The sequence below is a fragment of the Cyclopterus lumpus genome, chromosome 22 (genome assembly GCF_009769545.1).
Source record: "Cyclopterus lumpus isolate fCycLum1 chromosome 22, fCycLum1.pri, whole genome shotgun sequence".
NCBI lineage: Eukaryota > Metazoa > Chordata > Actinopteri > Perciformes > Cyclopteridae > Cyclopterus > Cyclopterus lumpus.
The window spans coordinates 6,896,687-6,911,906 of NC_046987.1; the positions used below are offsets into that span (position 1 = coordinate 6,896,687).

General features: G+C 38.8%; 1 protein-coding gene across 1 annotated transcript; it reads right to left on the reverse strand.

The window, feature by feature from the left end:
* Window positions 1-342: 342 nt before the first annotated feature.
* Window positions 343-13,354, reverse strand: zgc:136872 (uncharacterized protein LOC678524 homolog). Its single transcript, XM_034525631.1, has 22 exons — window positions 13,166-13,354; window positions 10,944-11,198; window positions 10,594-10,663; window positions 10,251-10,369; window positions 10,011-10,144; window positions 9,733-9,907; window positions 7,741-7,815; window positions 7,474-7,559; window positions 6,544-6,618; window positions 5,995-6,155; window positions 5,556-5,722; window positions 5,216-5,227; window positions 4,909-5,117; window positions 4,424-4,472; window positions 4,189-4,257; window positions 3,817-3,874; window positions 3,624-3,685; window positions 3,350-3,418; window positions 2,144-2,222; window positions 1,166-1,282; window positions 774-826; window positions 343-512 (listed from the first exon to the last, which is right to left on the reverse strand). The coding sequence occupies exons 2-22, from the start codon at window positions 11,178-11,180 to the stop codon at window positions 486-488; spliced, it is 2,103 nt and encodes a 700-aa protein (XP_034381522.1). The 5' UTR covers window positions 11,181-11,198; window positions 13,166-13,354; the 3' UTR covers window positions 343-485.
* Between the last annotated feature and the right edge of the window lie 1,866 nt (window positions 13,355-15,220).

A 15,220-nucleotide genomic window follows, 5' to 3' on the forward strand; every position in this document is an offset into this window, starting at 1 on the left:
CCATTTATGAGAGTCCTAAACTGTTGCGTTTTGTTGGATTCAATGCTTATTTTGCCGTCAGCACAGTTGCCCGCTGCTTAGCTGTTACAAGACACAGCAGAAAACACAACAACAGCAACAACATTCAGGTCAGATTTCGGTACGTATTGTCACGTCTGGCGGTCTGGCAAACGGTAATTCATCTTCTTTTGGATATCCAGCAGACTGGATGCCTTGGGGCACATTGATGCCTCTCGCAGGTTGGGATGATAAGATACAATCAAACCTTATTCCAGGGGAAATTGCAGCCGTTGCAAAACAAAGTAGGAGGAATATATGAAGACACAGTTTTTGTTATACCACCAACATTAGCAGAGTTAAATGCCCTTTTATTTCATACCACGTAAAAGCTCATTTGCAGAAGTACACCTTTCGTATTTATTTTCTTTCACATCATCTGCTGCTGTCATTCCAAATGAATCCTGCAGTTCATCTTCTCTGTCAGATTAGGTGTACATCGAAAGGTACAGCCACTGCAAATTAAGGAGGAATAGATTATTATGGTTAAACGTGATCATTTCATCACAAGAAGCTTAATGTGTAGTCCATGAATGACGAGTCTTCTAGTGCAACATACTGGGGGAATGGTATGAAACACAGACTTCTCTTCTTCAATAAAATATTTCCATTACTTTATCAAATCAACAGCAGTGCACATTTTGAAATAGTTACATTTTTTTAATTTGAAATAAATTAAAATAATTCACAACGTTCTGTTACTTGTCTTGGCCTACCTCTGATTTGTCAAGACTCAAATTCGTTCCATTGGACAACTGGTTGAAGATTTCTATTGAGAAAGACACAAATCTTTATTACGCCAGAAACTGCAAAGGCAAGAAGTGGGAATCCGAAGACAGAAGGCATTTAATGCCAACATCAACATGCTAACATGATTACAATATCAATTTAGGAGTATAAGGGAACAGGAAATGCAGATCTGTGAAATTGAGCAATGTGTTAACAGTGTGATATTCTGCAGTCCTTTCAGGGTAAATTGGATCTACACCTTCAAAATGAGCTAAAAGAGTTTGCTGATCACACCGAAAAGATACTCAATGTCAAGGACAACATTTTGAGAAAAGTACCTATGTCGATTTTAGTGTTGTCTACTGTCAAATATACTTACGGTTCATGCTGTCAAAACGAAGGACCAGACTGATAAAGTTTTCCAGCGTTATGTTTCCAGAGGAGGCCCCGTAGCGCAGAGCAATCAAATTCAGAATGTTATCGTTCATCCTCGTTCCTGACCAACATACATACAGAGGGCAACATTTTAACAAACTCTTGTTTTCATTCATGATTAATCTGAGGATTATTGTCTATGTCATTAAGCGAGGATGCATGAATGGAACAGAATTGTTAGTGTGATGAGAAGCACCTGTGCTTTTCTACGACAAGTGAAAATAAAAGTAAAGACATTTTCATCATCAGTGTTACTCAAACACAGAAGCAGGGGATCACATATTTAAAGTACAGTTGAGTATTTATATTGTTGACAGACAAGCGTGCTGCACTTTTATTCCACTTTAGGAGTTAAAGTTTGTAAATCTGGCCAAAAACATTTCCCAAACTTTACTAAACCTTCCTTTAAGATTTCCTGCTGCATTCCACAGCAACAGAAAATGTGCATACACCAAAATGCATTTAATACAATGTAGTTCGAAGACCCTGTACCAAAACCAGCCTTTGTTTCACCCTTATATGAATGTCGAACCCTAGTTGGTGGTTCACATGGTGGTACCAACCAGCTGTTGTACTGTGTGGGTTTGTGTGGGTTTTGTTTCGTGCATTCGTGATATAAATAAATAATGACTTCTGTGGTCGCTGACCACCAGGCACAGCTAGAGTAATGTGTTAGATGTTTTTCTTTACGCACAGCAACATGCATGTGTGGAAGGCCATACATTATCATGATACAAATCTTTATGAACACCCATTGGTGTGAAATGTGTGTATTCTTACGGCTGTCACTTGTGTGCACACATTATATATCTGACAACTGGTTTGATACAATGGTTTTCCATTCGTAAGATTTAAATAAGAACAATCCCTGGATGGTTTAGTTCTGTCTATTGTGGACAAATGGAAGTAGTTGATTGTCTACCTGAAGCCATGATTGCGTTCCTCAGCTCACTCAGTGACAGTGTTCCTGTTTGTGATACATCAGAACGGAAGAAAATGTCCTGGTGAAGGAGAAGACAATTAGTTACGTACAAGTCTGAGCTCGTCACAAAGCAAAACGCCTCAGAACCTTAAGACCGCACGCACCATAATCTGCTTTGACAGTTAGATCTGTGGTTCTCAAACTTTTTCTGTCACGCACCACTTTGGAGGAAGAAAGATGTTCATGCCCCAAGGCCCCAACAAAATGCTGGCCTTTTATTGAAATACATTTTTGTGATTCCTCCATCTGTGCTTTTTCAAATAATAGAATAAAGAAAATTGCAATCACTTTCAAGTAAACCAAATGTGCAATCACTTTGTTAGAGAAATGCAAATAAAGTTATACATGTGCAAAAAAGCACACTGGCAGAGAAATAGCTTATTTGGACTGCAATGAACCTGTTTTGCACTGGATATCTTTTTTAATATAATAACAATAAGTGCAACCTGTGAAAAACTAAACTAAACAAATATTTGGCAATAAAGAGTTTTACACTGCATACATTTCCAAAACAATAACGAGCAACCTGTGCAAAACAAAATGAGTGCAGATATGTGTGTCAAGTATTAGTGGCTGCAATGAGCCGCTTTCCACTACAAATATTTTTTAAACGGGGTTGCAGGCTTGATACAACCACTCTCAATTCATGCTCAATGTAGAACTCTTGTTTTGAAGGGCAACAGCGGAAAAGCCGATCTCAATTCATGCTCAATGTAGAGCTCTTGTTTTGAAGGGCAACAGCGGAAAAGCCAATCTCATAGAGATTTTTTTTTTTGGCAAAACGGCAAGAATCAGCGAGTCGCCAATAATCTTGGCTGTCGCACAAGTGTAACCTGTTAACGGCGAAACGTAAACATGTACACAAAGGTACAGGCATTTCAACATGTATTTATTAATGACTTAGTTTTATGTCTGTGTACTTTGAGCTTTTGTAATATGTGAAGTTCTCAAAAAAGGTCTTTTTGCATTTCCTCCTGCGCCCCACCTGTAATACCACTGCGCCCCACGACAGGGGCGCGCCCCTCAGTTTGAGAACCACTGAGTTAGACGAATTAACTCATACAGACATGGACGTAATTACTAGATGCCTAGTCATCTTTGTTTTATTATGAAATGATTAAACCTTCACTCTGTCCCCTTTTTTACCTTGTACGTGGCGACCTTCTTCCACAGACGAACAAATTCCTCACCATTCAGTTTGCCGGTAGTTGATGTCTAACCCAACATTAAGGTATGCAAGGTTTAATTTCTTGAGCTGACATGTTCCATCTATAAAAACCTGCCTGACCTTCTGGTGTTTTCACACCAGAAGGTCAGGCAGGTTTTGACATGTACTTATGTGTCTTATGCCTGGGAGAAATTCCTCCTCCAAAAAAACACTCAAACACCAATTCATAATGAATGTGACATAAGAGGATACATCCATCAGAGCAACCATGCTGCGACAGGCATCAAGGCTGAAGCCCCCAGATTTCAAGTCTCCTAAATGAAAAAAATAAAATAAAAGCAAAATAGCAAGGCTTAATTTGCCATACCAGTTGCGATACAAGATTATTTGAAAATGTCGTTGGCTCATATGTTGCCCTATGCTCGTAGAGTTTTACAGTCTCAACCTTTCAGGATGCGTTCATTGAGAAGGTCCTGGAGCAACTCAGCATCCACTTCTTCATACTGGAAATGGAAGGGAAACAATCATATTTGGCTCACATTTGGTTGTCTGAATCTTAGTTACCATAGCATGCTTCACATCCTGAGATTGATATAAATATGTGCAGATTCCTGATGCAATGGAGCATTAACCCCCAAAGAAGAAAATACAACACCAACATTATGAATGACTTTGCTCAAATATAGGAAATACAGTAGAGACATATTTCGTGAGGAGGACCAATAACTCTTCAAAATCTACACGGGCGGATAATGCAACAAGGCAAGATGCTTATTTTACAGAATGTTGAACTATTGCTTTAAGAAACACAACTTACCTTGTCCGAGTACTGACGGAAGAAGTTTCTCTTGTTTTCGTCGTCTCCTCCGTTCTCGGATTTCGAGTGCTGCAAAAGATTGCCAAGTGTTTTCAGCTCCACATGAATTACTGCACCATTCAATATTTTTGTGTCATATTCTATCTATACAATCAACACCAGTACCCAACATGTAACACAACAGTAATGCCAAAATGATACGACCATTGTCTATATATTTAAAAATCTTGCACACCTCTTCTTCTCTATCTTCATGTGCGTGGTCATGGCCACCAGAATTATCACTAAGAGGAAAGAGGAAGAGACATCAGGACATGTCTTGAGGCAGTAACACATAATTAGTAACACTTACTTACTTACTTAGTAACACATTGCAGTAACAAATAATGTAAGGCATTCCTATTTGAAATTCAGTAACATTTGCATGAGATTTGGTAATCCTATTAACGCTCCTTTAATTCAACATTTGGGGATCGACTTGTTCGTAGTCTTAACAGGAGTTCGTTGGAGGGGTTAATATCACTTTGCTCTCTTTGTTTAAAGGCATCTTTGACACATTACTTTTGCTCCTGGGTAATTAGTCAAATGATGTGATTGTTTTTTAAGAAGGAATGTAAGTAATTGTAGTAATCTTCTTCTTTAAAGTCTGGTAATATGTGGTGTGTGTCACATAGGTTAGCTGTACGAGATCTTTTAAAGATTAATTTGTGAGTGACTGACTGGACGTGGGTCTCTGCCTTGGAGATGATGGTCAGGATGAAAGAGGCCGTCTCGTTGGGATTGAAGGTGGATGGAACAATCAGGTATTCGCCAGGCTTCAGCCTCAGGAAGGCCATCACCTCGCGCCCATTGATGTAGGTTTTTGTTTGGCCAACAGGTGTGTGCCTGCTGAAGAAAGAGGCTGGGAACTTCCCCCTCTGTGCCTTGAACTGTAATGAATACATATGTCAGTTTATATCATAGCGGCACAATGTAATCGGTCATGTACTGTGTATGAGGAGAGGATTGGACTGAACATGTTACTTACTTCTTCAGTCACCTTAGAAAAAATCAGAAGAAAAGAAAGTTTTTGTTAGTGTCAAAAATGTGTAAATATATGAGACTTTGAATATGCTGCATTCAAAATGGCTTAGAGAACAGATGTTTCATGATGTTTCATTGCGTCGTTTAAAATATATGTATATGCTAACTTTCTGATTTAGCCCTGCTATTTGATACACAGGGTGACTAAGCCTATACACAACAGTTAAATTGTTGCTTTAATTTAATGTGAATACGTTCAACGGCCACCTGCCATGTCGATCTATGCATGACATATCCATAGTAGTCGTCGCACTGTGAGGAGAACAATGAAGGGCAGAATTTACCTCAAACACAGAGAATCCAATGTGGAGATTTTGGACGAGGCGTCTGTTTCTCTTGTCAGGCTTTTGCATGAGAGACACCAGCATGTTTTTCTCACCCTGTTTCGTAGAACATTTACTGAGTAATTCATCAATCTTGACACGGTACTGTGGATTAGTGCAGAAACTGTCTGGAAGGCAAAGAGGGAAACATTTTAGCATCGTACCATTTTAAGAGAAAAGTGAATCTGTTCATCATTATAAAAAGGTTTGAACCCAATTCTTCTTCTATGTATCAATGAAATAAACTGACAGCAATGATGGATGGATGTAAAGATTCATGTTGGGGACAGTGTGTGTGTTTTCTTTTCAAGTTTTTCTCTCATTGACAATCTCTATATTTTCAAAATGTCACGCTCCAGTCTCCATAAAGCTTTTGAGGGGACAGTTTTGCACCAAGTACCGAAGTTATTCATGCATCCTCCAGCGGTTGTTCCTGCAACCCATCGGCCGTCATAGAAGGCGGTCTTCCAATGGCATGAAGAGTTCTCATCAAGGAATTCAGGACACAGGCAGCAGATGTCAAGGTCTGAGTAGAACCTACAGAAGTCCTTCAGGGTCATCCTGTTGACATTGGGGATTCATTTAGATAACACATTGTTGTGTTGGCCAAGATTAATTTCAATCTAGCTCTAAAAAAATACATTTCAAATATGTTGACTCAATCAAAATGAACTGGATGTCAGTATATGACAGCTGCATCAACTAGACCAGTGATGAACTGCTTCCAGTGTCAACATGTCACTAGCCTCAAGCACTTTTCATTTCGGGAGAACCTGTTTCTTTTTTAGTATAAATAAAGTTCTAATCAAAGAACATTTTTACACAAAAGTTGTTGAGAAAACAAATAAATATGTGTCAGTTGCTGCTTTTTATTTGTATAAGTACATCACAAAACGTTTTGTATCTGGAGTTTTCAAAAATGCCTTTTGCCAAATGTGAGCATACTTACCAAAACTCCCCATCATCCCTCTTTGTAAGGCACATCTCACGATCTTGAGGACTCACAGTGTTCCATGAAGGCGACCTTTAGATGCAAATTGTCAGGGAAGAAAGAGGAGAGGCCATATTGTTTTAATAAGAGGCAAGTAACTTTTCCAAAAGGGGGCACAATCTCAGGTCCAAGAGCACACGGGTGAGGCCAGTTGGTTTAGACCAGATACAAATCTGGCACATCTTGGTGTAGTGTGGTACATATAGAGGTGTAAACTGGGCAGATTAATTTGTGTGATTACTAATAGTTTCTATGGCATCATCACAATGAATTTGAAAAAGCTAACGGATATGGTGCAAGCTAAATGTCATCTAAATGTCCATCAACACTCTGCTCGCCAAAACTTAAAAAGGTCAACAACTGTTGTGAGCAAACGGCGAAGACGAGTCAGCCAAAGATTTTTTCATAGCTCTGTTCCAAACGCTGTCATGTTAACATAAAACCACATATAGCTGAGGGGATTATACTTCAAAATGTGCACAGCAATCATCTAGTATAACGTGGATGACAGTATGAGACACAAGCACGAACTGGATACATCATTTTAACTTGTCTGCTGAGTTTGGACGAGTAATAATTTGGTTAAAGTTCAGAAGCTAAGATACTTTGAATATTGTAAATGTAGCTCATGTGAAAAGCAATGCCATTGTACTATATCAATGTAGAAGACCTGTCAAAACTTGGCATTAACTGGCACAACCATTTTAAAATAATGAGAAAGGTATTATATTTGCATTCTGAAGAATTGTAGAGGTGTGTGACAATGAATACATCCAAAATATACAATACTGTCTTTGGAAAATAATTTCAGTGTTCTATTGTCCGGAGGTAGCAAATCAGAGCCATTTCTCCATGTGAAACAGTCACTGTACTCGGGGTCGTTCTTACTCATCACTCCAGTCTCCAGTCCACTCTCCTGTGCCCCAGGGATTCCACAAACGCACCAGGTTTTCTGGTTGCCCTTGGCTCATCATCTTACCAGCAATTACCAGAGAAAACACAATTGTTATTTCCCAATATACAGTAGAGGCCAACTAAAGGCCTTTATTACCCTAAATCTCAATAAATTAACCAAACGTAAGCTTCCAGCTTAAAATCCTGACTGCTAGCATTTGGTAAAATATATACGGTACAATGCATTTAAAACAAATTCACCGTCTTCACTCCCGTGACAGTGTAGGCGTGGCCTTGGACAATTCCATTTGGTAGCACAGTGTTGGCAGATGTATCCTACAAGATATAGATACCGTTTATGTTATCATTGCAGGTAACATACAACATTGCAGGTAAAGTGCAAATTTTCCTGAACCATGAAATAAATTAAGTTAAAGAAGACCAACATTTGATTTGTTTACCTCTTTGAACACATAATTGGCAACAACAGCTCCAGATAAAATATTACAAATGTAGCAAAGATTCTATATAAAACTCTTTTATAAGCATCAGCACGAGTATTAGAGAAAACATAGAAATAGTACAAAAAGGCATATAGAGGCTTATGATTGTGACAAAAACACTAATGCCACTTAAAAACATGAAAAACATATTGATTTGACCCTCCGACATCATGAAATTCTTAACATGAAATAATGACCAGTTTACAACAAGACCTGTAAAAACAAGGTATTGTTGAACTGTAAAAACAAGAATCACATCTCTCCATTGCACCTTACTAACTCTGCTTCCTCCCCGGAGTCTTTGTGACTTCATGTCTCGTAGGGTCCATTGATGCGCCCCGCACCCCCTCCTCTCTACCTCCTTCTGTTTCATGGATTGTGGAGGTCTGGATCGTGGTCCATGCCTACTACTAATTATTCATACATTTCTGTCATATTCATTTGAATGTGTTTATGTAACTTTGTAACTCTGTTAATTCTGTACACATGACATCTGTTGTTTTTTGTCCATCCGGGGAGAGGAATCCTCCTTCGTTGCTCTCCTGAAGGTTTCTTCCCTTTTTTCCCTGTGAAAGGTTATTTTTGGGGAGTTTTTCCTGATCCGATGTGAGGTCCTGGGACAGGGATGTCGTATGTGTACAGATTGTAAAGCCCTCTGAGGCAAATTTGTAATTTATGATATTGGGCTATACTAAATAAACTGAATTTAATTGAATTGTATGTTCCCTCCTGAATCATTAATGTTCATCAACAAGTCTTTTACATGTTGTAAAATGAACTGTTGACTCAATCAAAATGAACTGGATGACTATGTGACATGACAACGTGATGAACTGCTTCAATGCGTCATTAGAGTGCAACCATTCAAAACCTTGACCTATCTTCCATCACATATTTGCTAACAGGTCACAAGCCTCAAGCACTTTTCATTTCAGGAGAACCTCTTTCTCTCAGCATTTATCAAAGGAGCGTGAATAATTATGAAATCATGCCAATGTTTAATTCACAAAATTGACCAGACCAGACTTAGACCAGTGTGATTCTGCGGAGCCATTTAGGGGTCAGTTTGGACAATTAAAATCAACAATGTTCATAGAGACAAATAACCAGTAAAAAAATTACAACAAGACTAATGGTTTTAACCATACTCTTTATTTATATTTTGTTAGTTTTATAGTAGTTTTACTAGAATATTCCAGCACACACTGAAATATCAGGAATTTGAGATAATACTTGAAGCAAAGCCCTTTGGACCATTTGTTTCCCTTTCTTATTGTACCAACAATGCATGTAGACTGAGTCATAGCGCTTTATGATATTTAGATTTTTTTGTTTTTTTAGACTGTGACCAACAGCATGCATCTCTGCTTTCTTAGACCATTAATGCTTTATGGTGAAATTTCCCCGAATTTCCCCTTGCCATACTTACTTTACAATTAATAATGCTAACATTAATTAAGCAGCAGGATGTCTCCCTCCCTATTGTGAGTCTGTAGCCAGAAAGGCATGCTCAGCACTAAGTATGTAAGTAAGTAAAAACATTGGTAGCCAGAAAGGCCATCCTATCGAGCATCCATCTATCAAACATCAAAGATTGAGGCTGCTAACTGGAGTGCAAAACATTTTGTATTACCATGTAATGATGTACTTTGACTAGGATCATCTAAGCCTTAGGATGCTTTTATGACACGTTTCAGCAAATCAAATCAAGAAGAACCAGCATGGTTTTGTGAGGAACGTTCGTGCTTACCCCTTGTGGTGTACCACAGCCCATCAGTGAATTGGATTGGCCAGCTCTACACATCAGTTCCCAGAGGTCTTTGGGAGGTTCTTGCAGATCAATACACATGTGAACACCACCAGTGAAGTCCACCAAAGCCTCAGCAGGGGTTCCCGCATTCATGTCCGAGTAGGAACCACACACTCTGACACAATTGGGTGTGAAATTACTTTCACAAATAGTCAGAAAAAGCCAAATATCACTATGTAAAAAAGCATTTTATGGCACAAGACATTATTTTTTCATACTTGGCATAGGCTTTCTCCAGCAAAGCAGGCCAGAACTCATTCGGGTCTTTGGAGTGAACGAAGATTAGTCTGCCATCAATTGTTGGTAGCTTATCATCAATGACGACATCCACCCATCTTCCAAATCTCCAGAACTGAGTGGTTGAGAAAGTAGAGAATATTAAGAGAGTTATATTAAAATGTGATATTTATTATTTAGCAGAACCTACTTCTTGACCAACACTTCTCGCAATGATTTACCCTGAAGTGGAACAGCCCGCAGGAGTCCTCATCATATTTTTGATCAAGAGGAACAACTTGCTGAAGGATGACATTTTGGAACGTCAGAGCTCCGATAGCTGAGAGAAACCAGCAGTCTCCTGTGTGAAAAATGATCATTGAGTTGGCAGGAAGCTAAGCAGGGTTTCCAGATTACAAACCATTGATAACAATAACACAGTTAATTAAGAATAAATAAAATGCATTGGTACAATATCTCCTATGACCTCCTTTAGTCTGTCTTCTACCAATTGTCTGTTCTTGTAAAATGACATTGCTGGAACAACAATTTATGCATACTTGTGAAAAGAAGCAATTTTCTTACCAACCATGCCTTGACCAAAGTCAAACCTGGAGATCCCAGCAACTTCAAAACATGGATTTTGAACCAGTTTCTTAAACAGAGCAATTGTTAAATGTTAAATATGTTCCGAAATGGCAGATAGCAATACAACAAAACACTACAGCAATGTTAGGTTTGTCTCTGACCTCTGTTGTTTATCCTGAAAAATGCATTAAGCAATATTTTTAACATCAATACTGAACCAAAATATGAACTGATGGTTTTGTGAAAGGTTTGATAGTACTGTAAAATATGCAACAGTTGCTACTCATGACACAAGCTAGGTGTACCAGCCTGCCAAACATTAACAAGGATTCAAATGAAACACTCACTGATGGTCTTATCCACACCACTCGCTTCAGGTCAGAAGGACTCAGTATCCCTTCGCCGATGGACCTTCTGTCAGGGGGGAACATGTCGTCGATGTACCTCACCAGTTTGATTTGACAGAACTGTTTCAGCTGTTCGTAGTCTTGGTTGAGGAACCGCTCGGGGTTGGCGAAGGTCCCAAAGCCATCTTTCATTTTGCGGGCATTAATAATGTTCATACACACACCCGGTGGAGCCATTGCTACGGTGTTGGAACTCTGTTCAGAAAAAGGAGATCAAAAGCTACTTCGTCATGAAAATTCTATGAATACTAAAGACTCAGTTGACACATTCATCTTTATCAATACCTGTTTGATTCCCCTTTTTCCTTAATAACTATGGTGAGCAAACAGCAGATTCAACCACATAGTTATAACCAAGAGACGGTGTGAAAAGATATGCGTAGACATTCTGAACTAATAATTTGCATGCAAAGGAGCTTCAGTTTTAGGATTCATTCACTTGACAAAGCTGACACTTTGTGTTTGGAATACACTCTTGAAAGAGAACGTATAAAATGTATAATAGATTGAGGCGACCACATAGCTGTATTCTTTTATTCTCTGTACATTTCAGTTCCTCCTTTCTTAGAAAGGAGAAACAAGTCTGTTTATGTTAAGGTATTATCTTTCTTTGACATATCTCTTTTGACAAAGAGGAGAAAGTCAGTCTGTTGTTACTGCATGCAATTTTAGGGTAAATGTTCAGCACAATAAATCAGGAACACTTACCAATCTAATTTCTCAGTTTGTAGTATTGTTTTTATGAACAGCCTATAGGTTGCTGGCTCAAGACAAAACCAGAACCACTGAATCACACATCACACCAACAGACTGAAAAGGACCACCCCCCAAAAAAGTCTGAAGATGGAGAAACACCATCAGCAGAAGAAACGTGGGCAAAATGTTGACTTTGGGATATGAAAGGAGCTGGATATCTGCATCATGCATAATAAACTCCAGCTAATGGTCCATGGCTGGCACACTGAAAATGAAAGACTACACCCAGAAAAAAATTTATATTTAAACTTCCTACTGACCATTAGTGGCTCGCAGCACTGCAGTGACCTTTTACACTTTTATATTGCATTTGTATAGGTGCATAGAGGTGATCTCCTGCACGTTCTGCCACTTTCACCCTCTCTTCCCTGACATATTAATTTACATCTTGCTTTATTATTATCAACCACACAAGATATGTCTCTAGATTAAAGCTGACACTAATAGCCAAGCATCTTGCCTTAAGCATTACAACAAAACAAAACGTGGTGTCCGTTGCCAAATCCAGGAGCCAACCAGCTCTTTGATGGTGCGACAGCCAGACGTTTCCCATCATGCCCTGGGCCATCTAGTCGGTGGAGAGCAGCTGCGGCGCCTGACTCTAAAATCTGAAGAATGTGAAACTTAACTGCCTGGTGTCCCCGTAAATGGCGATTGCTGTGTGGTTTGGGTGTTTCATTCTTTTTTGTTTCCGTCGATAGCTAACATTATGTTGTTGTTGTTGTTGATGTTGTTGTCGACTTGGGGGTAAATGATCCCGGATCTTTTCAACATATGCGATTATATTTCCGATAGGAAGGTCATATTTGTAATTTGTTGTTCAAATACTTTGTAGTTAGACATAGTTTAACATACTGTTGATGTTTTTACGGATTCTGAAGGCACCCATGTTTATAAATATAATAGTGTAATTCATATACCACACAATTAAATATTGTGCAGGAAATAGCCTACATCATATGTGGTAACTTTCCTGACAGGTAAAGTTGTCAAACGAGCCTTTGAAATAGGCATTTGACCCAAACTACATTCCATTCCTTTAAAATATAGACCACAACATGAACACGAGCTGTGTGGTTCACTCACATCAATTTCCCCTCGAAGGAACGAAGAAAAAAAAACATATTCATCATCGTCTACTAGTATTGGTAGTTGTAGAAGTACGCTTCCCAAATAGTATAAAAAAACAGGAAATCAAACACATGAAAGCATTTGAAACTGAGGCTTTTACTGTCAAAATGACCCATGAGAAGTGAAAGAGTGCAAGCCCCTCATACTGTTGTCAGTGTCTCAAAAGTAACAACGTCAATAAGACTGTTGGAAATTGCCTCTTCAATAGGACAATATGCAAAAGCATAAATCCACCTGATTGAGGTGTTACTTGCATATGAAGATCTCAATCTTACCTCTCCGGCTGGAAAAGGGCCCTTTTGAGTGTCGGTGGAAATGGAAGTAAAAAAGAAGGCGCTCCAGTTCTTATATCATACCTACAAACACCTGAGGCTCCTGCTGTCAGCAGGTAATGTTCCTCTATGGCTCCACCTGCGGCAACAGGTAACTTCACCCACCACAGCTTAGTACAGTATCCAGGCAGACATACGTGATAGTTAGACCAATAGGCAGATAGACAAAGAGGGTGGGAGAGGGATCGTAGAAGAGCTGTCTCTCTACATGAATAGAACATTTTGATTAGCTTTCATTTTGTTCATGCTGCCCTGGATGCAGTAAATTATTGCATAATACTGTGAGATGACCAAGGCTTACACATCGGGGCTTCTGGTTACCTCCATGCACAAAAACATTTTTGCTCTATGTACAAGTTCCAACTCGCCCAACCTGTATGTCTTTAGAGGAGGGATCCTTTGCAAACAGAGAGCAAGGGAGAGAACATGCAAATGATTGGAACTAAACGTGTGCCGATTTCACAAACACGTTTACGAGCCAAAGTCAAAGACAAATCAGGTTTGAGTTTTCGTTATGAAACTCGGGAAAGACTTTGTTTCCTTACAGTAGCACTTTGTGATGTCATACATGTCATTGCTCCAAGGCCATGTATTGCTCTAATTGACCATTGATGATAGATAGATAGATAGATAGATAGATAGATAGATAGATAGATAGATAGATAGATAGATAGATAGATAGATAGATAGATAGATGCAGAGAGTGAATCAATGTCGTTTGCAGGAGGCCAAATGTGTTTACATGTCTTGTGATACATGCCAGAGCTTAGCGTAACAAAGTTTAGACAAGGTGGGATCGATTATCAGACAAAAGACAGACCAGAAAAACACTTCATCTGGCCATAAACGACACCGGCCTAAATTGAAATAGGACGACTATAATAATATTCTCTTCTTCAAACTGAAAATGTACAGAGGAGCTAACATTATGTGCAACATCTGTAAAATGATTGAATGGTCTGTGATGGACTGATTTATTTTAGGATAATATCAGATAATAACGTTTCAGATCTTGTGCTCTTGTAATAATTTAATGTAAGCGTTGAAATAGTTTATATATTTTGTATAGGTTTGTGTAACTTTAGCATGTCTGCATTTCTCACATCAGGCAGGTGAGCCAGAAATATGTCCTTGTATGGATGAGAAGTTGAGCCAGAAAAATCTATCATTCTATTTCTATATGTTCAGGTAAAATCCTCAGATTGTACCCTGTGCTGTATTCATCCGCAAGATGGCAGAAGTGCAACTCTAATATATGAACATCTGAGAGGCAGAACAGGTTGTGTACACCCTGTATTATATTATATTACTAATATAACAGAACACTGTAAGACAAAACAGCTGGACACAACTAAACAAAACAGGTTGTTTCCACATAGTGTATGGAGCAATACTGGTGCAATAACCCTGTACATAATACCTGTACATAATATATAGTATAGTTATAATACACACTGTTTTTTAACATGTAAATTTCATTCATTTGTGTAACTTCTCACTTTAGGCAGGTGAGCAAAAGAAAACACTCTTTTGAAATAGTTTATATATTTTTCATAGGTTTCTGTAACTTTAGCTACTCCTGTATTTCTGGGTGAATAGTGCCGTCCATCTTCCTTGTTGAGTTAAGTGTACATTGAAATGTACATCCACTGAAAGTGATGGAGAGACAGGCCATTAATTATTGAAACATTTTGTCACAGACTACATACATAATTAATGAAAGAAAGAAATGTACACTTTTATTGATCCCCATGGGGGAATTCTTCTCTATAATGGACCCATCCTTAGTTATTAAGGAGCTGCAGTGAAGCGCCCGGGGAGCAACTAGGCCGGGGTTCAGTGTCTTGCTCAATGACACTTCCTCATGCAACTATGGGAGAGGGGGGATCCAACCGTTTTGCAAAACCCACATTTTCACTATATTTACAAGGTCTTGCCACATATTTGACATTTCTCTGCATAACGTTAATGGAATGATTGAAAATAAACCGATTCCAC

Bases quoted from the DNA above. Each gene is read 5' to 3' on its own strand.
- zgc:136872 (XM_034525631.1), bottom strand. From the start codon at position 11,180: ATGGCTCCACCGGGTGTGTGTATGAACATTATTAATGCCCGCAAAATG. The intron at 6,619-7,473 runs GTAAGAACGACC...TTGCATCTAAAG, and splicing joins ACTGGAGACTGGAGTGATGA to GTCGCCTTCATGGAACACTG. The intron at 513-773 runs GTAGGCCAAGAC...CTTAATTTGCAG, and splicing joins TGAGTCTTGACAAATCAGAG to TGGCTGTACCTTTCGATGTA.